The sequence below is a fragment of the Scophthalmus maximus genome, chromosome 3 (assembly GCF_022379125.1).
Source record: "Scophthalmus maximus strain ysfricsl-2021 chromosome 3, ASM2237912v1, whole genome shotgun sequence".
Classification (NCBI taxonomy): Eukaryota; Metazoa; Chordata; class Actinopteri; order Pleuronectiformes; family Scophthalmidae; genus Scophthalmus; species Scophthalmus maximus.
Window position 1 is genome coordinate 8,088,795 of NC_061517.1, and position 27,451 is coordinate 8,116,245.

Genomic DNA, 27,451 nt, shown 5'->3' on the forward strand with positions numbered 1-27,451 from the left:
ATAATAGTATAGTTAAATTCCTCAATGGCCACAATGTTATACATCAAAGTCAGGTTGGATTGGTGCCAAACCATCACACATTTTACCACATCTTTACCCTCACAACTCTCATTAACACACATCTGCAACAAAATATATATATTTTTTTGTTTTAAAAATTTGAAAAGAGGCCTTTGACTGGATTGGAATGATCGATTATTAGAGTTTGGCATAATGGGAAAAATCAATTTCATGTGTAATAAAAAAACCAACTAAAAAAAAACAATTACAGTACTTCGAAAAGTATGGGGGAGTGAAATGGGGCTGCTGTATGAGCCCAACATTCTTTTACATATAATCCCTGTTCAGCCCTTGGCTTCTGCAAGAGGAGTCTGCTCTGCAAGCTGGTCCTGGAGCTCTGGTCTTAGAGTCTAAGAGACTTAGAGACTATGGTCGGTGGACGTCAGACCCACAGCATTTTTTACCTTTCAAAGTTAAATCCATCAAGCTGGTGCACTTTGACAGCAATTTAGGAAGCTAGATCTATGAGAACGTTATGCTCTTGAAAATAATTGTGTGCTGTGGTAAAGAATTTAATCATATACACATAGGTTGTATGGATATAAATGATGATCACCTCCATTAATATCCTTACATGTGTTGTATGGACACTGACCCCCACCCACATACTATTACAAAAAAGCGGAGAAGTGTAGCTTCTTTTGAAAATATCTTTAGAGATTCGACAGTTTATCAATTAATCGATTAGTAATCGATAACTAAATGAATCGCCAACTATTTTGATAATCAATAAATCGGTTCAAGTAGTTTTATGAAAAAAAAGTCAAAATTCCTTGATTTCAGCTTCTTAAATGTGAATATTTTTCTGGTTTCTTTGCTCCTCTATGACAGTAAACTAAATAGTGTTGGTGTGTGGACAAAACATCATTTTGGAGTTTTGAGAAACACAATCGACATTTTATGACACTTTATGGACCAAACAACTAATCGATTAATCCAGAAACTATCTATCTACTAACTACAGAACAATCGTTAGTTGCAGCCCTAAATAATAACACCACAGAACAATTATTATTGATACATTTTGAATTAACAGCTGTGGAGCAGCAGCAGACGTCATTATTAAATTCACACTTTTATCTGTCACCAGTTTTTTATTACGTCATTTAGAATGACAAAGCGTGACCGGCGTTCTTTGATGTGAAAATACGTAATGTGTAGGGGAAAAGGGGTGCAGGTCGGCAGGTCTTTGTCTCCGTGGAGAGTTCATGTCATTTGAACAACTTCATACTCAGGCTACATATTCATACAAGTTCCTATTTACAGCAGGGATTGTTCCTTTAAGAAACCGCGTCATCCGCCGGAGCACGCTTGTCGATGACGTCACCGCACTCCCGGCATGCACGCTGGAAGTCCAATTATTGCTAATGGCGGGTATTTGTACCGAACATGCTTCTGTGGAGCTACCGCTCGCTAACTGTGCATAGTAACACGGAACTCGGCATGTCAAACTAGTTTTCAGTCGCGCGCTTCCGAAAGCTCCGCCGAGGACGAACTAGGAGAAGGACTCGAGGACACACGGGGACTGTTGTTATTGTCATCATGAGGCTGCCGTCTCCGAGACGGAGCAGGAAGACGACGGCGTGTGTGATCTGAGGAACCCGAGGAGCCTCAGTGGCGATGTTAGCCGCTCACCTGGACGAGTCGAGAGCCTCGACCTCGTGACCACTGCGCCTCCGTCCGCGAACTTTAATAGGACCGAGGACGTTTAGCTAGCGCTCGAACTCTGTCCATTCATCCGACCGTTAGCCGATAGACCCCCCCCCCCGAGCGGAAATGGTTTCCTTACTGGTGCTGGTGCTTTTAATAACTGTCTCTGAAGTTCACTGTAGCTCCAAACTAAATATTCCCAAAGTGCTGCTCCCGCTGACCAGAAGCACGAGGATCAACTTCACACTGGAAACGACCGAGGGCTGCTACAGATGGTGAGTGTGTGGATGGTGTGTGTGCCCCATCGGCGTGGAGAGGACGCATCCTGCGTGAAGGTCACGTGTCAAGCACACTGACACTTCGTGGCCTAACTCCACATGGTTGTACTTCGAATTGTTCTTGTGTTTAATGATGTTGTGTTGCAAGGTGTCCTAGGGTGTCTAGAAAGACGTCATGAAATAAATGAAATGTAGATTGATAGATGGACAGATGGATAGATATATAGATAGAGAGTTCTCTCCTTTAACACGATCGTGTCACCATTTTATGGACTAAACAACTAATCGATTAACCAAGAAAATAATCGACAGATTCTTCGATTATGGAAATAATCATTGGTTGAATATAATTCATCCATAAAACCTATAATTGAGTTTTGCAGTTTTAAGATAAGATAAACCTTCATTAGCCCCACTATGAAGAAATTTGCCGTGTTACAGCAGCAAATGGGAAACATAAAAGTAATATAAACATACAGAAATGAAAATGTTATATTGACACTTGCCTTTTTAAACAGTTTGTTACTCTGTTTTTGATTTTTGTGTCTCTATCTGATATCTATATTTAAAATATGTAGTAAAGCTGCAAAACTTTCCTTGATTGACATAAGGTCAAACTACATTGTTATTTTGTCACTTAGAGAACCTTTTGGCTATACCCCACTTATTGTATATGACCATTTTTTTTCTGACGTTATTCTTCCAGGTCATCCACCAGACCAGAGGTAGCTCGTATCCAGGCTCTGGATGAAGTGAGCGGCAGTGGCTGCTCCAGGAGAGCCGTTCTCCAGGCTCTCTCTACGCAGCCCTCGAGACTGACCAGCATCATTCTGGCTGAAGATGTTGGTAAATACAGTCATGTTCGTTTAATCAGCAATTAATTGACTGAAGTAGCTCATTCAAGAATAGTGGATTATATAAATGAAACCTAAAATATAATTTTTTTTAAACTGTGAAAGAATTACATGAAAATGAGAGAAAATCTGTTGACCTTGACACGGGTTAGTTTTAGTTTTTGGGGGCGGAATTTATTTTTTATATTTGGGGTTTTTCTGTTGCTGAGAATCAACTGCAACTGAACTAATAGGGATGTGTTAAGGAGCAGATAAGGTCCAAGCAGTGGTTACTTCAGGAGACCATTGGTCACATACAGAGTTTTAGTATAGTTGTATCCAGCGTGTCGAGAATTATATTCTGAAAGTAAAGCAAAATCTCTCAAATGTGCACTGCAAAATTTTCAAATGGCCTTGATTGGAAATGCAGGTAGATGGACTTTTTAAGAAAAATACTATACACAAGACGATGCACACATTAGTAAGACAGAAGGCTGTTAGCTCTATGTCATCTGCTGCCTGCTACTGTTGGCCTGTCATGGACATTTGCTTTGTAATCAGGGAAATTGTCCCTTCCAGATACATGTCAAATGTCTCTTTTGAAAAAAATCAAATCAAATAAAGATTGTCCGACCAGAGTCACTGACTTTGAATGAGGTCCAACTTGCTCCAGCTGTTTTAGGTTTATCAAAACAATCTGATATGATCTGTCACTCGTGCAACAGCCCTTTTAGCCGACCCAAAAAATACACAAAATCTGACTGGATTGAGTTCACTTTTCCAAGAGCAGAGGAAGCTACAGATAATATTCTCATAATAAAGTGCTTTTGCCTGGAATAAGATTTGTTTTTTGTCTCAATAAGTAATGCATATTACTGTTCCCTTACAATATCAAGACATTTTTTTCTGAGCTTTTCTTTCTTGAGTGAAAGTGCAGTATTGTAGTGCAGCCTTTATATATGATGTTTTGAATGAAATGATGATTTGTTCCCTCTTCAATCTGCAGTTACAGGACAGGTACTCCGCTGCGATGCCATCGTCGACATCATCAGTGAGATCCAAGTAGTATCGACCACCAGAGAGCTGCATCTCGAGGACTCACCACTGGAACTCAAAATTCATGCACTGGACTCTGAAGGTGTCATATACCGGCTTATCACAGCATAACATGGTTGTTCTTATTGGCTGATGGTGTTAAATGCTCCCTTAAGACTTAAGTACTTGTGATATCACTCCATTCTGCTTTTGAAAGGAGCCTGCATTGAAGTGTTTATTTGCTGCCCTAAAGACCTCTCAGTGTAATGAGTGAGCTGGCTCTAGGCAGCATTTCCTTTCCCTTCAGGCTCAGACTGTGCGGTGGCTGTGTTTGTTTTGTTTCACTGGTTCCATTTAGGGCAAACACACTTAGTTTAATGAGCTGCAGCTACAGCCCAATTCTGTCTGATGATGGCTCCAGGGCCTGGTGGTTTGTTTTGGTTTGCTTTGGCCCAAAAAGTGCCTTTTAGATTTCTTAGAGTAGATCGCAAAAGGAAATCATGCATCCTGTAATGAAATGCCTATTGGTTTTGCTTAAGCTAATTTGACTGCTTTCAGACATTGTGCTGAGCATCCAGTATACACTCAATCATACAGTAGTGACCTCAGGCTCATATTACATGTTGAAACGTGTATGTAAATACTGTTTCTCTTCGTTTTAAAATGCATCACTTCTGCTACGTCTGACTATACCACTCCAAAGTTTCTGAGCACCTCAAATGGAGAAGTTTGGTAATGCTGCTCGCCCCGCTTTAGTGTTAAAACTCTGGGGCAGCCTTCTAGTATCGATTGGCAAAAACAGACATTTGGGAACGAAGAATCAGTCACCCGCTGTCGTTTCCTGCTTTGGTTCTTACTGACTCGACTACCAGCGGTGAAGGCAAAGCGTTGCTAGCACTTTCTGTCAGTAACAGTTCCACCTGGTCATCGGTCTAAGAAAAGTAATCCATGCTCTTAGTTTTCACCATTGTTGTTTCTCCTTCGTATAATTTTCTGTGACCAACTGTAAGTAACCAACTGCAGAGTAGTCAATCTGCTTCCTGTATACACCAGCATGCCCATGCTTGGTGTACATGCATGGTCGCGTGATATATTTGTGTCTTAGTACAGACGGGGTTTAATACTGATACGGAGCTAAATTGCTAGTCTGGATGAAGGTTTTATAACTAAAACGTAGTAGTGTGGATGAAGTCTTAGTGTTTAATATTTAACGCTTAAAAGAAATAGCAAGACAAACTTGTTCTTTTTTTATATTTCAGGAAACACCTTCAGCACCCTTGCAGGTCTAGTGTTTGACTGGACCTTAGTGAAAGATGTAGATGTGAATGGATTCTCTGACTCTTACAATTCATTACGGTGAGATTCCCCTCTTGTTTCCTCTTGCTCTGAAAATTAATAATTTTTTATGGTCAGATAGTGAGTTGAGACTGTGTATTTTCTTATCTGTATCTTTTCTCGTCTCAGGGTACTTAAATTCTCAGAGTCCACGTACACACCCCCTGGGTACATATCTGAAATGGAGCGTGTTGGGAAACAGGGCGATATTATTTTGGTGTCAGGACTAAAAACAGGACATGCCAAGTTGAAAGCCAAAATACGAGAATCATTATATAAGGTAAGCTGTTAAGTTATACAAACATGCATTTTTTGTGGCTGATGACGTTTCCCCACAGTTTAAATATTACAAGGTTTTTCTGTTCTATTTCTTTAACAGGAAAAAAGGAAAAATCTGAATAAGTTCTAAATGAACTGTGCCTTATTGTGAGATGCAGACTTAAAATAGCAAAAGACTGAACAGTAGTAATGGCTGCTCCCTGTCTGATGACACAGACAGCTGTAATGTCATTTAAGTTTTATTTCTGCCTTTCAACGAATTTGTAACTCACATTTCTTTTCATCAGGCCGACCTTTTATCTTCTGTCCGAATAATTAGTAAGAAGACAGAAATGTTATTTGAAGTAATAATATAGACATTATTCCCAAAAAATAATTAAAAAAACAGCCACTAGCTGTTAAAATTTGTTGGTTTGATTTATGTGATTGTTTTTGAGAACTCCCAACCTTTTTTTCTGGTTTGTTGGGCGGGAACATGCTGTGGTGTGTTGTTCTGTAACCATGGCATCTGTGTCACAGGATGTGGGTGCTGCAGAGGTGAGACTGCTGATTTTAGAGAACATCCTGCTGAGTCCTGCACATGATGTCTACTTGTTGGCGGGAACTTCCATCCAATACAAAGTCCTGAAGATAAGACAGGGCACCATCGCAGGTCTGACTCAGTTCAGTGAAGAATAAAGTCCATCATTTAAATTTTTTTACTTTGGCCCTTGTGCCGTTTTCGAAGCTATATTAGAGAGCTCCCAGCTCAGGCATCAGTTGACAAAGTTAAAGACAAAGTAAAAATGTTGCTTGAGCCATTGAAGTCACTCAGTGTGACCAGCTGAGCGGAGCAGCTGTCCTATTTCCTTTTTAAATTTCAAGTCTGTGTAGTCCTGAAATGCCATGTCTTGTGTTAATCTGTGTTTTTGTTGTGTTTGATCAGAGCTCTCCATGCCTTGTGATCAGTATGAGCTGCACCTTCAGAACAGTGTGGTTGACACGAATGGAAACCCAGATGTTGCTGTGGCCAGTCTGGCTCAAAGCATCTCCACAGTTACGGCTGTTCAGCTGGGACACATCAACGTGGTGCTGGATCACAAGAGTATCCTTCTGACAGATCGCACTCGTCGAGGAGAATATCTGGTCAAAATACAAAAAGTCTCTTTTTGTGAATTTGGTTCCGATTAACCAGCTAAGTTCATGATGGTGTCGTTATCAATCAATTTGCCTGTCGTTACTTTCCTTAGTAGAATCTGTTTAGGCCTTCGAATGCAGGGAGTGTCTCGTCTCCCCAACAGCACTCTGTATGTGGTTGAACCAGGCTACCTAGGTTTGTTTTTCACACTACTGTTGATAACATAATGAGAAGTATAGTATGAGCTCATGAAAGACTTGACTCATCTAACATCTTTCTCTTTTACTTGTTTAGGCTTTCAAATTCATCCAGGAGACAGCTGGGTGCTGGAAACAGGCAGAGTGTACGATATCTCCATCGAAGTATTTGATAAATCCAGCAACAAAATTTACCTCTCGGATGTAAGTTCCCTATAGGTAGTTTCTTTTTAAGTTTTTTTTTTTGAAGTCATTTGAGTGTCTGTGTGAATGCTGTGTCTATTGCTAGAGAATGTGTATGAACAACACAATGCTGGTCCTGGGACCAGCATTGTGTTGCTCTAGCTATTGATAAAATCAAATATTTCTCATTTCATGCGTAGCGAAAAGCAGCTAACACAAACAGCCTCTGCTGTAGTTATGTAAGATGTCCAATTTCTTTCTTGGTTTTCTCATAAATATATTTTGCATTTGCTCTGTGTTGTTGGTGGATTTGGTTAGACAATGGAGCTGCTTTCCAATAATATTAATAGGATTTTGTTTAACACATTGAATTTGGTCGTCTTAAATCAGATACAGCCAGAAACACATTTTATCAACCAACATTTCAAACCAGTGGTTTGTCTCCAGTTTCAAAGTATGAAATCAAAATAACCTTATAGGCTGTAAAAGTTTGAAACCAGGTTCTATCTATAGTGATACAAAGGCATTAGTTTGAAAATCTGGTTGTGGTTTTGGACATTGATTTTGCAGAATGTCCGTATCGCTGCTGACTTTCCCGCCGAGTACTTTGAACTCCTGGAGTCTTCACTGAATGGATCATACCACCGTGTCCGAGCGCTCCAAGAAGGCCTCACTCTCTTCGAGGCTACCCTCAGAGCTGTTGTGGATGAAGTGAGTTCAGCTGCAACTCATACCCTTCTTTCATTTGGAGCATCGTTATTGCGCTCATCAACCCATTTTTTCCACTTGAGTAGAGAGAGCCTGATCAGTTTCTGTGGCCTCTGTTCTATTTCAGAGTGGAAATGTCCATGCACTCGCCAACCCAGTCCACAATGAACAGGATGTGGAAATCTATAACCCAATAGTCCTGAGTCCCAGTATTCTCACCTTTCCATGGCAGCCCAAGGTTGGAGCGTATCAGTACACAATAAAGGTAGTTCTTCCTTTTCAGAACGTATGAGGAACTTGGTTCTTGAATGGATTTTCAACTTGAGTGTGTGAAGCATTTGACACCTATATGAGACGGTGTTTTTAGCCATTACTCCTAATTTAGTCTTAATTAAGGTTTTTGTAATTTTACCACTGGGTCTGAATGTGAGATAAAAAATGAGAGGTCATTCTGTTGCAGATAATGACTTCTGTTCTCTGTTGCTTGTTACAGGCGACGGGAGGGAGTGGAAATTTCAGCTGGTCTTCCTCCAACACAGCTGTCGCCACGTTGACCGTGAAAGGAGTGATGACAACAGTCAGTGACATTGGCGTCAGTGTAGTTTACGCTCATGATCTACGCAACCCACTGCACTTTGGTCAAATGAAGGTAAGTTGACACGGAAGACATTGTGTCACATTGCGAAACAACACACCTGTTATATATTAATATGGAAGTTACAAACGATTATCCTTTGCTTATCAGTTCTAATATCACGATTCAAGAATAAATGAATCGAGGCATGCAAGTAGATTCAGTTTAGTTTATTTTTCAGGCTAAATATGATATGCTACCAGTGGATATATTTTAACAGGCATATTGTTGCAACTTCAGCTATTGTGGACCATGTTTCTTCGCAAAGAACAATATTCAAAATTGTTATTACGAGCGATGGGGTACAACATGAAGAAATGCATGAGACATTTTTTTCTGTGCAGTTTAACAGAACAGCTGTAATAACAGTTGTCAGGCCATTATCAATCAACTCTGATGAAACTACCCCACGCTGATTTGAAGAAGCAGGGAGCTTTAGCTAATCAATTTGTGATATAGGGAAATACTTTTTTGATTTGAAAGGAAATGTTAATGCATTTTCCATAAATGTCGCTTAGGATCACCAGTGGGGAAGATCACTCCTCATCTTTTATGTTCCCAAAGTAGCCACTGTTCAATAATGTGAGTAAGGATGAGTAATCATGTCAGAGTTATCCTTCTTTCAGCCCACAGTTAGAGTCCAATGATCAATCTAATTTTGTCCTGCTTTTCCACTTTAAACTTTTATGAAAGAATGTGATATGCCATGTAATGGCATGTAATTTGAGAAGTCATTCAAGACAGAATTGAAATGATAATAGATAATGATGCACTTTGGAAAAACTTCCTCAATCATTAAAACATAAAACTCTGACATATAATCATCTTATTATCTTACATAACTATAGCGATTAAAGTATCTACATTATATATCAAAGCTTCATTCGCCCCATTTTACTTCTTTTAGAATTCTACTGTTTACTGTCCTTCTGATGTCTTTCCGCCTTTAGGTTTACGTTGTGGAGCCCGTGGCCATGGACTTTGCTCCTTGCCGGGTAGAGGCTACAGTGGGTCTGGTTCTGGATCTGCCCCTCAGGATTTTCGGGCTGCTGGAGGAGGCGGAGAAAGAGCGAGTTATGTTGAGTGACTGCTCCCACTTTGACCTGCAGGTTGAGGAGGAGAGCCACGGTGTCTTTCAGCTGCTAGACGGTGAGCTCATTCATTCATTCATTCAGTCATAGAGCGCAGGTGGAGGGGCATTTGCCAGAGGATGCTCACTCAAAGGACTCATTCATTCATCATCACTGTGTTTGGTGTCAGTTAGGTCACTGAGGGTTATGACTGATCACGACTCCTGGCCAGTTGTAGGTTGGCTGAACCGGAGACTGGCATGAAAAGAGACTGTGGGAATGGTTTGTTTAGCGATGTTGAAGTGATGCTGTTGAGGCATTACCATAGATGTAGTCTACTCACTGCTCTGCAGCTGTGTGTTCGGTCCAGGGTGTGGGAGGGGCACCCCTTGGTTCAGTGTCAAAAACATCAATTACAGACTTTTTTTCCTGAATACTTTTCTATGGTAGATGAACATCACACAGGGAAGAATTAGAAAGAAATAATAAAAACTGTATTAGTTGGTCAACCAAATCAAATAAATGGGAAACACGAAGTTGACTGTGCTTGACAATCACTATGGGCACAATCCCCTTAAAACTGAAGTGTTTTTAATAATTTATGGATTTCAGATCATCTTAAGTTTCTCCTTAAAAGTTCTTCTGTTTGGAAGATCTACTGTTGTTCATCGTGGGATATTTTATTTAATAATCCGAAGAATTGACTGGGACAAATAATACGACTGTTCTCCAGTGTGGTTTAAGATTAAAAGAGAAAGTAGTTCGTCTCTGGTTATTTGTACATTGTCATATCACATGCTCTCTTACTTTTTGACTTCCTCTTTCTCCTGATCCAGGGAGGCTGGCTCCAGGCCAGGACCACTGCAGTGGGGTGAGAGCCAAGGCCCTGGCCCCTGGGTTCACCATGATCACTGTCAGCTACACCCATGGCAACGTTCACCTCAGTGCCAAGATCACCATCGCTGCCTATCTTCCTCTCCGAGTGAGTCCCCATCAAATTTGAAGCGTAATATTTTTCTTTCCTTTGTACACAATGGATAATTCTAAAGGCCTCCACAATTAAACTCCAACTGCTAATTTCCTTTGCTGATTATTTAATAGCCTAGCTCACATTTTTTAATTCTCTGGGGCAGCTGCAAGCTGTAATAATCTTCAAGTCATTAGTCTTTCAACTCATCTCAAAGCACCAATTAGCTTTTTGTCTTCTAAGGAAACAAACCTTCTCGTACAAACACACACATACACACACGTTCATACACAGACTCTCCTTCCGGTCAAAGAAATGTGATGATCAGCGAGTGTTAACATTTTCTCCTCCTGGGTTTCCTCTGCGCTCTTTGGATTCTAATTATGCATTATACACTTGCTACACTGATTCTCTTTCAACGCCTGGGTGATAATACTGCAACGGATTTCATTTGACTTCAACTGCCTTGGTTCAGCATCAAATTTAACAGTATGATGTGTTATGATGAGGTGATCAAATTTCCTATCATTAAAAATGTTGTCTTTCTTGAGCCACCGATAACAGTCACTGCATGTTATATTCAGTTTGTCAGTACAGTCACATGCTCTTTGATGCCCCTTTTTAGGCTTTGTATTTTTTTCATCATGGGATCATTATGTTGTATTTAAAAAAATAAAAATGTAGAATCTATTTTGTGATGTTTTTTTCCCACTGGTGCCCTGGCGGCTAAAGGTTGACCCAATTTCATTTTCTCTGCTGTGTAATACTGTGTATTCCAGCTTAACATTTCCCCAGCTAAGTTCTTCCTAACACCAGAGAATCTTGAGAACCAGAATCAGAATCTTGTATAAATTATTATTTCATTTTTCATTGAAATATCTATTTTGCCTTCGTACCTCCTGTGTTATTACATTTTGTCCCAAATCTGTTGACATCTGTTACAGCATTTCCTTCTGAAGTTCCTCACTGTGTCTGACTGTAACTGTAAGAACTAGTGCATTTCCTAAAATAATAATAATGTTTTTTTCAGGCTGTTGACCCTGTATCTGTGGCTGTGGTGACTTTGGGGTCGTCTAAAGACATGTTGTTTGAGGGCGGGCCACGCCCTTGGGTTTTAGAACCCTCAAAGTTCTTCTGCAACTTGATCGCTGAGGATGAGACCAGTGTGAGCCTGACTCTGACTGGTCCCTCATCTCACAACTATAACCAGCATGGGGTCAGAGCAACATGCAGGGTCCTGGGAGAACAGGTGGGCTCTACTGACATCAAAAAGTTCTTGTAAATTGAGAATAAATACAACAGCTCAAAAACCCCGTCTTTATATTCTTCCAATAGTTATTCAAATTTCCACTGCGTATATGGGAGACAACTGAGTAGACATTGTGTTATTTGTCAGGTTCTGCAAGTGATGGTGGGGAACAAGGCCAGTGTAACTAATCCTTATCCTGCCATGGAGCCAGCAAAGGTCAAGTTTGTATGTGCTCCTCCGTCCCGCCTCACCTTGGTCCCTGTGTACACCAGCCCACAGCTGGACCTGACCTGCCCGCTGCTGCAGCAGAACAAACAAGTGGTATGTTTGCGAAGTGATTTAACAAAGCTTGGATACCAGCTGTGTACATTAAGTTTTGTACCTTTATGTTTTTTTCATACCGGTATTTGCTCAACATTGGTTATTTTAATTTATCCAATGCTGTTGGATGTGATGTTGTTGTTGTCATTTGGAAAAAATAACAGCTAACCCTCGAGAGAAATGAATCATTCAATTATAGTCATTATTATAGCTACACAAATTTTTTAACAATGTTTTTCTTAGGTACCTGTATCAAATTACCGAAATCCCATTTTGGACTTGGCTGCTTTTGATCAACAAGGAAGGAAGTTTGACAACTTCAGCTCTCTGAACATGTTGTGGGAATCGACGAAGGTGTTGCTGGCCAGTATTGAACCCACGATGCCAATGGAGCTTAAGCTGTTCAAGGACGGCAACAAACAGATGAAACTTCACGGTAAAACATTCCCACCAGGCATAAACCTATTTGCATGTTGTTTTTGTTTTGAAGAAAGAGTGGGTTATGCGCTTAACTTTACTCTTTTGTTAAGACATTTGGAAAGTAATGAGACAAAAACAGGAGGGTAAAAAGCTCTGACGGGATTTAATTCTGAGACGGTGGTGGCAGAATTATCCGTTCACTTATCACTGGGAATACAATTTTTATTGCGTTTCCTGTATGTTTGTATAGATATGGCATGAAGTTTGGATTGGTGTTCATGATACTATAATTTTGAGGATTTTTGTTGTCATCCATGACAGGACGTCAGACAGTTCTTGTCCATCATCAGACAGGCATTGCTGCCATTACGGTGACAGCTCTGGGTTACCAGGATTCACATCTTGCAGCAGCTAATGTTCCCAGTCCAGTAAGTGAAAACATATTTTACTTCCTCTTTAAAAGCAGAAGCAGCAGAATGAAACAACATGCAAAATATCAATGTTGTTCTTGCAACAAGGGCTCCCAAAAGAGATCCTCCGCTTCAACTTTAAGCGAAACTCCATTTTCATTTATACATTTTTCAGTGTTTCTGATCCTCATTCAACTCTTCTTCCTCTACTGGACAGTATGACCCCCTGACCCCTGTCTCAGCCAATTTGGAGCTTCTGTTGGTTGAAGATGTGAAAGTTTCTCCCGAAGCAGTGACCATATATAACCACCCAGATGTGCGGGTAAGAGACGGATTCATCACTTTGTTGTTTCTTTACACTGGCATTTCATGGCTTGTTTTACAAAGTGCCGTTTATATTTAATCATACATTTTAGCATTTAGTCTGCTCTGCTGCAGAACAAACAAAATTTCATCTCACTGGTAATGACTCAAGGAATCCAAATTTGAATAATCATAGCTCTTGACAAAGTGGAAACTCTGCTCAGTGGGCCTCCCTCTCCTAATCCAATGTGATATAGGAGAAGTGTTTGGTAGGTGTGGGGGTTAAATAACAGCTACTGACCTGTGTAAGAGGATTTTACAGAGTGGGTGTGGGCAGAGGTCCCCTTTGATGTCACACAAACATTGCAATAGACTGGAACTGATTTTCCTGAATTGGATATGGAATAAGTTTTTTTTTTTTGTCATTCTAATCATTTTCAGCAATTTTACAAAGCATTGATGCATTTTGTTTTGTAGGCGAATCTGGGCCTGCGAGAGGGTTCGGGACACTTTTTTGTCAATACCAGTGTCAATGGAATGGTGGATGTGGTATTCCAAGAAACCCAAGGAGCAGCTCAGGTAATAAGGAACATCTGGGTTGTGATCTGTGAGGGATTCGTTCTGGGGACTACACAATTGTGACGTTCAACAACATGCATACTGTTTAAATTTCAAGAAACCTTATGATTTTTATTGGGGGTTTTTTGCTGGATAATGGTGTTAAGTATGCCAGTGCTCAAAATTGCTTAGTTGAATGCAGAGAATTAAGATTTAAATTTTTTTAAATGAATGTCTTTTCTTTTGCCGTCTTTCCCAGGTCTCTCCCGTTCACCCAGGAGTGGTGAAGGTGATGGTTCATGACCTTTGTCTGGCTTTTCCAGCACCTGCCAAAGCCACAGTACATGTGTCCGACATCCTGGAGGTTTATGTGAGAGTGGTTGACAAGGTCAGTTTTCATCCCAATGATCCCTCATATTTGAGGCTCCAGGCGCACTGCTTGGCGAGGTGATCTATATTATCAGTACCAAACATTTCTGGAATGCCTCGAGGGCGTTGAAGCTCTGAATATGGGTGTCCTCTTTTCATGAAAGATAGCCTGTCATGAATTAACATCATAAGGTTTGCCCTGCTTGTGAACCAAAATATTTATTTCCATAATGATCAATGTTATTCGTCTCCATCACAGGTGGAGATTGGCCAATCTGTGCGAGCTTATGTCCGAGTCTTGGACGATAACAGGAAGCCCTTCCCAGCCAGCTATTTCCATTTCATGAATCTCAAACTCAGGGCAGCTTCTGCAATAGTCTCTTTAAAGTAAGTAATGATACATTTCTGAATGATTTAATAACTTGCAACGATTTATGTAAGTTTCTGTGTCCCTTTTGCAGACACTTAGCAGAGTCCGCAGAGAACGATACAGCTGTTTTCCTGGTAAAAGGTGTCTTGATTGGTCAGACCACTCTGTCGGCCGTTGTCGTGGATAAAAATGGGAGAAAAATTGCTTCCCCACCTCAGCAAATTGAGGTATAATTTTGTTTGTCTCTCTGTAATATCAGTTCAAATTTTCAACTCTCACTCTGCATATGTTACATGTATTGTAATTTATTTATTTTTTAACTTCTAGGTGTTCCCACCTTTCAAACTCATCCCAAGGAAAATTACTCTTTTAATTGGAGCGATGATGCAGGTATGTGTAACGTTGATACTGGGTCTCCGTGCGGCAACATTTGGCCTCAGTTCAGAGTTTGTCTGGTCCTCGGTTATTTAAGAGTCGTCTGCCAGGACTTTTCTGGAAGATGACATTAGCTTAATTGCTCCTGGTCTTAACATCCAGCTTGCTTTTCCTTTGCTTAAAATTTTCTATCTAATAAGAAAGCCATGTACCATCTATCCAAGAGACATACTGATTGCTGCACATTAAACTCAGTAATACACAATAATAATTCCTAAGTAGTTAAATACACAAAGCATAATCACTTACAGCTAATTATTGTCAGACCCTGTATATTGTATTGATTCAATTTTTAAAAAATGTTACTGTCATGTGAGAGTGATATTAATATTTTTTTACCATTCTTCTCCTTTTTATTCCTCCTGTCATTTATAGATCACATCTGAGGGTGGCCCTCAGCCTCAGTCCAATATCCTATTCTCCATTTCCGATGAAGAGATAGCTTCTGTCAATGGCATTGGCCACGTCAGGGGTGTTGCCATTGGTAATGTAACTGTGACTGGACTGGTCCAAGCTGTTGATGCTGAAACTGGGAAGCTAGTTGTAGTGTCTCAGGTTAGTGTGTATATATAGGTGACGTGGACAAGTGTATGGCTCACTTGATTTTTTATTTACCGATGAGAGGCTTATTCTCTTGTTTTCTCAGGATCAAGTAGAAGTCGAGGTTGTGGTCTTGACAGCCATTCGAATCAGAACACCCATCACAAGAATGAAGACAGGAGCACAGGTATGATTGAGTTTCTGACTAGCACTGCAGTTAGTGAGGGAAAAAAAACCAAACATTTACAGCCAGCCTCTTCGTAAAATTTCTGGAAAAAATGTCTGTGAGAATACCCCAGGATCATTTCTGGAATATTCCTGGCAACCGAGGGGGCGCTCTACCCATGTGCCACCCCTCGCCTCAATCTTCTGGAAATTTCCTTTTTGGTGTGAACGCATCTGACTCGGAGAATCTCCCGCTGCGTTCTTCATGTGAACGGCCAGCTCCATAAAATGTCGACCCAATTTTCCAGAGTTCATGTCTGAAAATATTTTATGGGTGATGTTGTACTTGGTGATTGCCTTAACTAAGCTTGTGTCCTTTTTCTAGATGCCTGTATATGTGATGGGCCTGACCAATAGTCAGACACCCTTCTCCTTTGGAAATGCTCTACCAGGGCTAACGTTCCACTGGTCCACCACCAAGAGAGACATCCTGGATGTGCAGTCAAGGCACATTGAGGTACCCTGCACTTGTATTTGATATCACATACAGTTTCTGCCACTCCACCGTTCCTATTTTTAGTTCCTGTTGTCCTTTCGATTCTTTTATCAAATTGACTTAAGATGTGCTGTCCCTGCATAACACTATGGTTAGAAACCAGCATCTGCCTCGTCTCTGCTTCCTTGTGAGGCTCTGCGTTGTCCCTGCTTTCATCATCACTCTTGTCTTTTTATTTGATTTGCTGCTTCTATTTTTGCCCTTCTCATAATGGTGCCTGTCTCCTTCAGGCTAACGTGGAGCTCCAGCCAGAGCACAACTTTGGCATGAGGGTGACTGGAAGAACGAGAGGGCGGACAGGGCTGAAGGTGGTGCTCAGAGTTACTGACCCAGAGGCTGGGCAGTTAGTGGGGAACCTTCAGGAGCTCAGAGATGAGATCCAGATCCAGGTACAGCAAACACAGTGGCTACAACTCTCTGGAGAAAGCGCAGTAAACATTGTATCTGGGAATCCTGTGGAACAATGTTGTAGAAACTATATGCAGATATTTCATTAAAATCCCTTTGCTTATCATGACTATGCTCCTCTTAGAGCTAGATAGAAAAAGCTGACATTTAAGGCAGCACAGTGCACACGTTGCTGAGCTCTGGAATATCTGGTGTTAACTTTGTGAGGTGATAACACTGCAGATAAGTTGGTTGCTGAATCCATCCAGCTTCAAACTGCATTAAACTTTGACATGTCATTAGTGTCAGAACATCAGAGAATGATTAAAGCCCTCTGATAATTGGAGTTTCAACTTTTCACTTTGATCAAGGTTTATGACAAGCTGCACATGCTTAACCCTGAAGTCGAGGCTGGGGAATTACTGATGGCTCCAAACTCAGCTCTCAAACTCCAAACGAACAGGTGAGTTACATGATCCTGCCTGATGGTTTTTGCCTCTTTATCAAGTGTAAAATGTCAGAAACAAATAAATCATTGATTTTTGTTCTTCTTTTTTTTTTTTTTTATAGGGATGGTGTGGGTGCCCTCTCTTATCGGATGCTGAATTGCCCTGACCAGGTTGTCACTGCTCAAGTGGATGATAAGGGCTTTCTCTTCTCTGGCTCTCTCACTGGCATCTCCTCTCTGCTGGTCACCTCTCAAGAAACCTTTGGTGTCAATCAAACTCTCATCCTTGCCGTGAAGGTCAGTTTGAGAGCCACTGCATGAAACATCTTTCAGATTTTGTTTGTTTTTAAAATAGCAGTAGTCTACAAATACAGCCAGTGAAATACATGTCAACTCGGGTACTGTAAGGTCAGCAAGAGATTCCTCTCAAAGGTTAAATGTTCAGAGAATGTTAGTTCTCGTCTTAACGTAGAGAGCTGCCCGATTATAGGTCAAATGTAAATTACAATTTGTTTTTAAATTATAATTGAGATCACAGTTCTTGAGCAAGAATTAGGAAATATTTTCTTCAAATATTTTTCTTTCTTTGAGATGGAAAAACAGTATGGTCATTACTGAAATGTAAGACTCCATATTGCTTCTTACAATGTAAACACAACAATATATACTATACTATATATAGTCAACATGACAGTGCAGAACACGGACATCGCAAACCTTGTTCATAATCTTTCAATCAATTTTCTACTAAATCGAACCATTTGAGGCTTCAATCTGATGAACTGTTTCTAAGTTGCACACAACATCGGCACATAATCTAAATTTTGCTTTTTATTTCACCATGAAAATTTGTTTTCAAATCTATCCCTTTTATTGCGATTCAAAAATGATTAATCGTGCAGTCGTAGAACATTTTTTTATTTACTTGAATATAAAAGCAATGGTTTTTTTTCTGCTTGGATGTTTTTTTCTTTCTGAAAATGTTGTCAGTATATCAAATCATAATATGAGTCATACTGAACCTCGAGCTGTGTTGTTCTGTCTGCTACAGGCTCGTTCTTAGTGGACTATGTTATATGGCCATTATGATTTTCAACAGTTGTATTGACCCCTGAAATGGCAGCTGACTGTTCCTGCAGTTACTCAGTACGACACTGGTTCCTCTTTTATATTGTCAGGTGGTGCCTGTGTCCTATGTGCGCTTCAGTACCAGTCCAGTGCTGTACACTCACACCAGAGAGAGTCTGAAAGCCTTTCCACTGGGCATAGCACTAACCTTCACTGTCCACTTCCATGCCAGCACTGGAGAGGCCCTACAAAGCTCCAGCTCTCACCTGACGTTTTCCACGAACAGGTCGGTTACACAACCTATAGGTTCTTCAACACTCATCATCCTTTTTTTAGGAGCTGCTGTCATTTATTGATATAAATGCATCCATTTGTGCATTCTGTGTGAAACCATGACTGAAACATGGCTTCTAGAAAGGCGAAGGAGGGAAGAGGATTTGTTTTGCAGTTTTCTTGGTACCCCAAGGTTGAGAAGCCATTATCCTTCTGTTCCGTGCTATATATAGAGCGAGTAGCGGGCCCGCTCTTTAAAGTGCTCCATTCGTGCAGCCTTGCGTAGCCTAATGACTCCCATTTCAAATTCTGCCAGACAAGTCATGTCAACCCATAAACAACTCACCCTCTACCAGCTGAGCAGAAAATGCATTTCAGTAGTTGGGATTTTAACATTGATCTCAATGTAAAAAGGCCAAACATGGTCTCGACACATTATTGATTTTTAGAATTTATGTTTTTATGTTGTTGATCCATACAATGTATTAGAACCCTACTGATACAGATACATTGGCGTGTATGTATGTATGTGTGTGTGTGTATATATATATATATATATATATATATATATATATATATATTCAGCATATATATTTTTATTTTATTTGTCAATGATACCTAAGATGTAGTTGTTAAACCTTTATGACAAAGACATGTAATTGAAGCTTGATATTTTAGTTTAACCATTAACTTTTTTTAAATTAACTATAAATACCAAATATATTTATATATATAATATATATTAAACAATAATACACCTTTTTTCTACATTTCTTATTCTGAACGTTATAAGGTTCTGATACATGCCTGTGAAAGCCTCATATCGGCTGATATTATTGGTCGAAGCTTTACCACACATATCAATAACACTGGGAAAGACAATAACACTTTATTTTACTTCTATAAAGCCAGAACTGTGATACGTCATATATCTCCTCTTTCTTTGTGTACATTAATATCTGCACGGTCCAGCCTGTAAATGAGGTCATGCCAGGGTTTAGATACAGACTCTACATGTACTGTAGTTCACAACATTAATTTCCTGGGCTGTTCCTCATTTCAGGTGTGGAGTAGTTTCCACCTGAGTGAGTGAGCTAAATTAATGGGAGTGTTGGGCAGGGGGAGCATTGCTACACTCCCGACGCGGGACTCCCTCGTCTGTCTGCACAATAAATTGATTCTATTACCTTGTTCTCCAGGTGCTGGCAGACAATTTTAGGAGGAAAGTATCGATATCAGAGCAGTAAAGGGCTGATAGTCTTGGGACTTGGAGAACTGGTCTGTGATTAGATCCTATTGAGACTCCAAGGAGTCGGTTGGATTTTTTTTTTGAAGGGGGGGACATAAATGTAGTTCGATGTTAAACTATTGCTGCAAGAAAAGACATTTAAGCATTTTGTTGTTGTTTTTTAAAACTCTTACTAGCATGGTTATTTTAAGCATGTCTAATAGCATTGCCCCAATTTTTGGCCAAGGATGGTGCTGCAATCACAAACTGAATGAGAAATTAGATTATGTCACAATATACCCATGTTTGACCTCTGTTAATGAAAAAGTGTATTAATGAATCGCCCTAAATAAATTTAGCATTTAGCTGAATTAGACCTACCACACCGACACATCTGCTATGACTTATCAGCTTCTCATGTGGCAGCAGTGAAATGCATTAACACATGCATATAAAGGTCAGAAGTTTCACTTAAACTTCGCATTAAACATCAGAAAGTGGGGGAAAGTAATCTCAGTGTCTTTGACCGTGACACGACTGTGGGTGTCAGAAAGCTGGTTGGAGTATTTCTGCTGGTCTCCTGGGATTTTCACACAGTCAAACAGTCTGTAGAGTTTTGACTTCGTTTGAGCAGTGGTTCTGCAGATGGAACCACCTTGTTGGATGACAGAGGTCAGAGGAGACTCGTGATACTGGTTGGAGCTAACAGAAAGGCCAAGGTAACTCTTGACAACCACTCTATACAACTGTGGAGAGCAAAAAAGCCTCTCAGAGAGCACAACACATTGAACCTTGAAGCAGATGGGTGACAACCACAAACTGACCACATCAGATTCCTCTCCTGTCAGCCAGCAACACAAATCTAAAGCGGCCGTGGACACAGACTCACCAAAACCACACAGTGGGCTCCCGAGTTACCATATCTGAATGCTATAGAACACTTTTGGGTTGTGATATAACAGGATATCCGCATCATTAATGTGCATCTGCCAAATCTGATTTAGTCCTGTCAACACGGACCAGAACCTCAAAGGAACATTCCCAACATTGAGGCTGTTTTGAGAGCAAAGGGAGTCCCTGCCCGTGTTAATGTTCCTCAAAAAAGAGCTTGTGACTGAATGTGGTATATTGTTTTCGTTCCTAAAATCAAAATTTAGTTTTTTTAGAATATTAACACAATTAAATGGGTATGACATGTAACAAAGGTCATTTTTGATGTATTTTTGTGACAGTTTGATGCATTTTTTTATCAAGCGTAACAAGTAATTTTGGAACATTCCATTATACCTAATCCCTATTTTATTATTGCTTATTCTCTCTTTTCAATTTTAAAAAAGATAAATCCGAGGTTTAATTTCTAAAGTTCTGTTTGGGAGAGGGGCTTGCAAGTCCATTATTATATTTAAAGTTATATTTATGAAAAGATTGTTATTCCTTAACATAAAACCTGTGTCTCTGTTCTGTCCCGCAGAGATGACCTGGTGCAGGTAGGGGTCGGGCCGAGTAACCACACTCTGACATTGCGGACGATCAATGTGGGCCTCACCCTTCTTGCAGTGTGGGACAGTGAAAACATGGGGGTCGCAGACTTCATTCCACTTGCTGTCGAGCATGCGATTCATCCACACGAGGCCCAAATACTGGTGGTGGGAGATGTCGTCTGCTTCACTGCCCAATTAACCAGCCCAGATGGTGAGAGGTTATACATGTAGAAGCAACTGATCTTATGTGCTGTGTACTGTGTGTGTTTGTGACTCTCTAGTAATGTTGAGAGATAGAGGAAGACTTTATTAAACCCTGGGGGAAATGAATTTGTCGTAGCCGCCACAAGCCAAAAGAGACGATATCAAAAGGTACAAATACAAAATACAATGATACGATATATTGTCTGCCTCAGTGTTCTTCCATCTCAGCATCCACTTTGCTCCACTTTTTATTGACTTTCCTTCAAGGATAAAGCACCTATTTATCTTTAGTCCAATAGACTTCGAGTGCTTCTCTTGGCAGAGGAGAGCCCTTTGTTTGTACTTCTCATTTCACAAATGGTTTTAGTTTGCCAGTGTGCAAATATCTTGTTTTTTTAAAGTTGTACATTATCTTGCCCCCTCTGCAGGTGCTCATGGCACCTGGAGCTCCTCAGCTAACAGCATTCTGCAGGTGGATCCCAGAAGTGGTGCGGCTGTAGCCAGGGACTCTGGGACGGTCACTGTGTACTATGAAATACCTGGTGTTTTGAAAACCTACAGAGAGGTATGTCTTCTATAGATACTGACTACTATCTTAACTATCCAACAGACTGTGTGAGAAGCATTGAGGTATGCCCTGGTATGTATATTTTTCTTGTATTCATGGGTGTGATGAATGAGCTACAAGAAGCAAGTTGAGAGTTTTGTAATTATACATGCAGCACACCTCTCTGCTTCCTTTACTTCTGCTCTCCAGAGATTTGAATCTTCTCTGCCAGTGCATGATTCTGTATCAGTCCTTCAACATACATATCATAATGAGAGTGAAATAACAGCAGGTGTATATCGTATCCTCCATCACTTTTCAGTGACGCTTTTCTGTCTGTGTGAATATGTGCATGACATCAGCATTGTCATCCACGATGGTGCGTTCAGTGGAGCGTCAGCGCAATCTACTCGGTGACCCTCCGTTCTCCCTACCGTATTTCCTCTCAGCTGAGTGAGAATTGATGAGATTTGGTGCGATGTATTTAATCTTAGTGCTCAAAGGCATTCTAACAAAGTGAACTGAACCAAGATATCTTTGTATTATCAGTGTGGGAGGACACGTTGATATAGAGGAAGCAATAATGTTAAACACTCAACTGTCTTTTAGTTATTCTGTTAGTCTGAAGTGATTGATTAGCAATTAGATTTGGATGAGAATTCTAATGTGACTTTAACAAGCACACACCTGGATGTTCTTTGGATTTATTGGACTTCTTCTGTTTGGTTCTGTAGGTAATAGTGGAAGCAGCTACAAGAACAGCAGCTATCGCTCAGCCTGCACCCGTCAGGAACGGCCAGGAGACCAAGGTCTTACTCACCACCAGAGAGGGAGGAACCAACCTCATCGGTACAGAACTTAATCCATCATAGTAATTGAAGGATTTGTTTTACATTTTTATTCACTTTTTGCCAAGAATTCTATGAAGGCGATTCATACTTCTTAGGTTTGTTTGGTAAATATGAAGTTGGAGCCAGCAGCCTGTTAGCTTAGCTAAGCCTGACGTGCCTCTAAAGCTCATTAATGAAAACATTATGTTTGTGTTTTACTTAATCGATGCAAAATTGTAAAGTCAGTAATTGGCAGTTTTTACGGAATGTTAATATGTGCAGGATTATTTCTTGGCTGTGACCTGTATCTGGCGCCTGCACTCAGCCAAGAAATAGTCTTGCACTTAATTCAGTTGTTTTTGTTTTTGCACCCCAATTGTTGTACAAATTAAACAAATGAGGTCAAATGTATTGATAAGTAAAAGGGAAGCATTGTAAGAGGATTTAGTTACCTAAGGACAAAGCCAGGCTGGCTGCCCCCCCTGAATTCAGACCGGTGTTAATCTAAGCTATCTTTTAACTAGCTGTTACTGTATATTTAACTAACAGATATGAGCGGTATCAATCATTTATCCATTTAAACAAGCATATTTCCAAAAATGTCAAACCTTTGCTTTAATAAATAATAAATAATTAAATGAATATGTCAGTTATTAGTATTTATCCAACTTTTCCTTTATTTTTAATGAAAGTGTGCTCTACCCTGCAGGAACCTGTTCTTCTGCCCAGACTGAAGCTATTTCTCAACTGCAGCCAGAAACCTTGGTCAGCTGCCACCTCAGCTTCACCAGCGATGCCTTTGACTTCCCTGCTAATGATGTCTTCAAAACACACATTAGTTTTGACCCTAGCATCGGTAAGGCTGATGTGAATCCTCTCTCACCTGTTCATCCCTTGACACTCAGAATGCTTCAACAAAAGATAGAAAACAAAACATTTTCCCTAAAGTGTTCATCTGTATGCTCAGCGAGAGGGGCACGGTTTACAAGGGCCTAATCAATACCTGCTTTGGCTCTTGAATGAATTTAGTAGTGGCTATGAAAGTGTCTAGTTGACGTATTGAACTGCAGCGACTATATTGCTTGAAAGCACTGGTCTAATTGTGTCTGGGATTTGGGACTTCACCCCAGTTGTTGTCTTATTTCTTAGGGGATCCACTGTGAGCACAAGGCCACAACCACTCAGCTGAATCCCACTTAAGTCCCAGTGGTTGTGTTTGGTTGAGAAATGATCCTCTCTGAATACGACTGAGTGGGAATGTATATATTACCTCCTTTCTACCTTACACCGTTTTTAAACCACATTGATGCTAGATTTACACACTTTGACACACCCGTAGTAATTTCTTGTCCAAAATGCACACATCAATAATTTATGTTGAACCTAATTTTCGTTGATTTCCCGCCCCAGGCCTCTACACCTGTTCCATGACCTTGCAGCCGATGTCTGACCAACGGACCCGTGTGCTCAGCATGTCCATGACCAACCTGCTGGTGAAAGCGGGCCTGGAGGGCAGTGCTTTCTCTGGGGAACAAGTCAGTGCCAGGCTGCCCATAGAGCCCGGTTTCTTCTCCGACCAGACAGAGCTGCTGCTCTCAAACCTGCATCCATCAGCTGAGCTCACAGTCTACGGCCCCACTGCCACCCTGTCCAACATGGAGGTCAGACATAACACTGTACATTACAGTTGATATGACCCTTGTTTAAGTAAACTTCGTTTTATAGGGAAAAAAGGTTTGCATTCACTTCTCTGTTGCTTCAGGTGGTGTCCACTTCTCCCAACATTGCTGTCCAAGAGAAGGAGGCACACCACGGCTTTCCCAGTTTCTCAAAGTTCACCGTCAGCGCCGTGGACCCTCAGGCTGCAGTTTCCGCTTCCATTTCCATAAGCAGTACTTCCTCTGGCCAGAGTCTCCTGATCCCGGTCACTTTGATTCATGTGTCTGATCCCAGTGCTATAATGCAAGGTCAGATATCTGATAAATTTTGTGTATTTTATGTGCAAGGTCACAGGAAAAGAGGGTGGGTGTTGTTTGTTTTTTTGTAAATCAAGTTTGAATAAATTTGAACTAACGTGTATAATTTGCAGCCAAATCCTTAATTTGCTGTTACTGTGAGGTTGCATTGCGTCAGTTAGTGTCAGTTAAACTTACATTGTCTTTCCTTTATCCACAAATGTACAACTCAGATGGTTTGTTGTTAGAAAGATAAGTTCTTGTGTCTAACCGACATCGGTACAAGTCACACCCTGATGAGTTTACACAGAGATTTTTAGAATTTAAATATGTGATTACACATCAAATATTTAAAAGTTGAACAGTAGTTTGAATTTCAAACAAGAGAACTCGTCACTTAGGTTTAGTTTTAGACAACATTACTAGGAATTAAACACACTGATGAATCAGGTTTCCAGTAGCAGTCACTCGAACAGATCTCCGCTCCGTTGTAACCAGCATCATCATCCCTGTGAACCAACATTTGTTAGCGAATCGTTGATGTTCTCAGCCCTTCGATGAGGTTCTGACAGCCTATTATCTTGTCCTCTGCTCCGTCTCAGCAGCTGCCGCTCCAGTTGTTACCATGGAGGGGGACCTCTCCCTGCACAGCTTCATAAACTCCTACCAGATGATGTTCTTCACCCTGTTTGCCCTCCTGGCCGGTACAGCCATCATCATCATCGGTGCGTTACCTCATCTTTGTCGGATATGCAATGCTTGTAGTAGGGTGGAAGTAGTAGTTGTTGGAGGGACTGTGACACTGATAAATACCTGACTTATTTTATACGATAATGAGGGACAGTTATTCAGCGGAAAATGAACTTTTGCAGTAGTGCTGGTTTGTCTCTGGTTAAAAAAAAAAGACGGATTCATTCAAGCACCTTTCACACTCGATAAGATCTGTGTCAATGGTGAGGGTCACAACTCCATTCATTCCAAGTCGTGAGGGTGTTTAGTGACTTTGTTTGATACTGAGCTCTCCAATGTGATGTTGTTTTGAATGAACTTTTACTCTCTGCAGTCCTCCACACCGTGTTCTCTCCAAAGGAACAAACTTATCACCCGGCTTTCATCCAGAGGACACCACCACCACCCATCTCAGGTAGGACACTGTCCCACCACAGCTGTTAAGTAAATAAAAGCTCAAGCATACATTCAAACAGGTAAACCACTAAAGGTCTTGTTTTGTTTTCATTTGAACTAATGAGTAAATAGAAGTTTTTATAACCCGTATATATACGTGATGCCACTGGGCTGTAAAGCTCCACTGAGAATCAATTAGAATAGACAGAAGAGGTGTCTGATAGCAGCCGGGACAACTAGGTGAGTCAAAATAGAGTTTCTGAAGAAATGCTACCTCGCCCACAGTGAATTAAAGATCACTCTGGTGTAAAACCGAGCAAAAAGCATCGTATCGGTCCTCAAGTCTCAAGTACCCGTAGTGTTGATGTCAAAGTTCGTAGCCCTATCCTCGTGCTGCTACAGTATGTATGGTCGCGATTTGTTTGTTAGAAATACAAAGGATTGTGATTTTTAAATTAGGTTATGTTCCCTTTTTAAATTCTGCCATGTTTATCAACTGGTTTTCTCCATTGACCTTTTGTTTAATGATAATTTTTTTCCACAGCGTGAGCTTTATTCTGCTGTAGATGCTTCATTTACCCTGTTTTATATTCCGCTCTTTTCTTTTTTTGCAGGTTACAACTCTCCAGTAGTGAATTCATTCAACCACACAATAAACAGGACTGACCCAAACAGCAGCCCCAGGTCGCGGCTCTATTCTCCAGACTACAAGTCCTGATGAAGCCCTTTGTCCGGTCTCTATTCTTCAAAAGTAGAACACCACAGGCCGTTAATGCATTTTGAATGTTCCTCCGTCGCCCCGGACGAATGCTGTGGGATGCGACCGCAAAAATCTCAGCTCCATTGTCATCGTGTTTGTAGAGATTCTTTTCTTTAATTCATTTAATTTTTCAGAATAGAAGATCAATGAAGAGCTGCAAGACGATAACAGGGCTATATTATTTGTGTGTGGTTCTTATGTTTATATGTCTTTTGTGGTTTGCTGTGGAAAAAGGTTTTTATACAAAACCACTTTGTTACAGACTGATATCTTTCGAAGAACGTTGGGAAAACCAAATCACTAGTTTGTGCTTAAAATGCTTTTTTGTTTGTTTGTTTGATATTCACGTGTGTGCTAAGTGTAACTTAATAACTCAGGATGTAAAACAGTCTTGTTTGACAGAGCACACAACTTGAAAATGTTTTAGTTTTTTTTCTTTTGAGCATAAACCATCCTTTGTTTTGTTGCAGCTTACACACTTAGTGAAAATATTGTCCACTGATACAATACCATCCTCCTCATACATGATGAACCCTTCTAATGTGCAAGATCCTGCCTGGAAAATGGTTGGTTCATTTCTGTTTTGGGCATTTTTTGTGGAATCAAACTTCTGTGATTATTTAACGATACTGAGTTTTTGACATGCAGCTCCTTGTCTAATACATTAATGTGAAACAGTTTAGAAATGTGAGCCATCCTTCAGTTTTTATCCCAGTGTTGCTTCATTGCAAGAGCAATCACAATGTGACGTGGTTTATGATTCTTGTTCTGTTTGTTCTTACCTGCCCAAGTTTCCAGAGAGAGATAATTGTAGCACTGAATTTCTGTTACATAACAGTGTGACTAAGTTTTAAATGAGACATTTTTCTATTTGAAAAAGTGTTGACGATGTCAGGTATTTATGTTAAATAGTCAAATTCAGTTTTACTGACAGGAGGCTGTGTTACGATGAGTGGATCAGTGTTTTTTGTGTTTAATATTCGTTGTCATGCCTTACAATCATATCTGAAAAGCTTTCAGCACATAATACAAACACAAGGTTTGTCTGCTTGTGTGTATATGCTCTTGCCTTTGCTAATTAAAGTTTTTACTTTTTATGGTCA

The 27,451-nt window shown here is 40.4% G+C and overlaps 1 protein-coding gene across 2 annotated transcripts; it reads left to right on the top strand.

Annotated features, from left to right (window-relative positions):
- Nucleotides 1-1,310: 1,310 nt before the first annotated feature.
- Nucleotides 1,311-27,451, top strand: nup210 (nucleoporin 210). 2 transcript variants are annotated; one of them, XM_035645042.2, is made up of 40 exons: nt 1,311-1,985; nt 2,695-2,834; nt 3,828-3,959; nt 5,116-5,212; nt 5,321-5,471; nt 5,990-6,122; nt 6,396-6,554; nt 6,714-6,782; nt 6,882-6,988; nt 7,538-7,678; nt 7,803-7,940; nt 8,169-8,324; nt 9,260-9,458; nt 10,216-10,361; nt 11,377-11,595; nt 11,743-11,916; nt 12,160-12,352; nt 12,658-12,764; nt 12,964-13,068; nt 13,527-13,628; nt 13,867-13,995; nt 14,236-14,363; nt 14,438-14,573; nt 14,674-14,736; nt 15,157-15,336; nt 15,428-15,508; nt 15,872-16,003; nt 16,273-16,431; nt 16,801-16,892; nt 17,000-17,174; nt 18,056-18,231; nt 20,918-21,138; nt 21,560-21,696; nt 22,413-22,527; nt 23,218-23,364; nt 23,919-24,169; nt 24,271-24,475; nt 25,066-25,188; nt 25,527-25,607; nt 26,203-27,451. In XM_035645042.2, the coding sequence occupies exons 1-40, from the start codon at nt 1,837-1,839 to the stop codon at nt 26,304-26,306; spliced, it is 5,652 nt and encodes a 1,883-aa protein (XP_035500935.2). In that variant the 5' UTR covers nt 1,311-1,836; the 3' UTR covers nt 26,307-27,451. The 2 variants fall into 2 exon arrangements, with proteins under 2 accessions (XP_035500935.2, XP_035500937.2); XM_035645044.2 differs by having other exon boundaries at nt 25,069-25,188.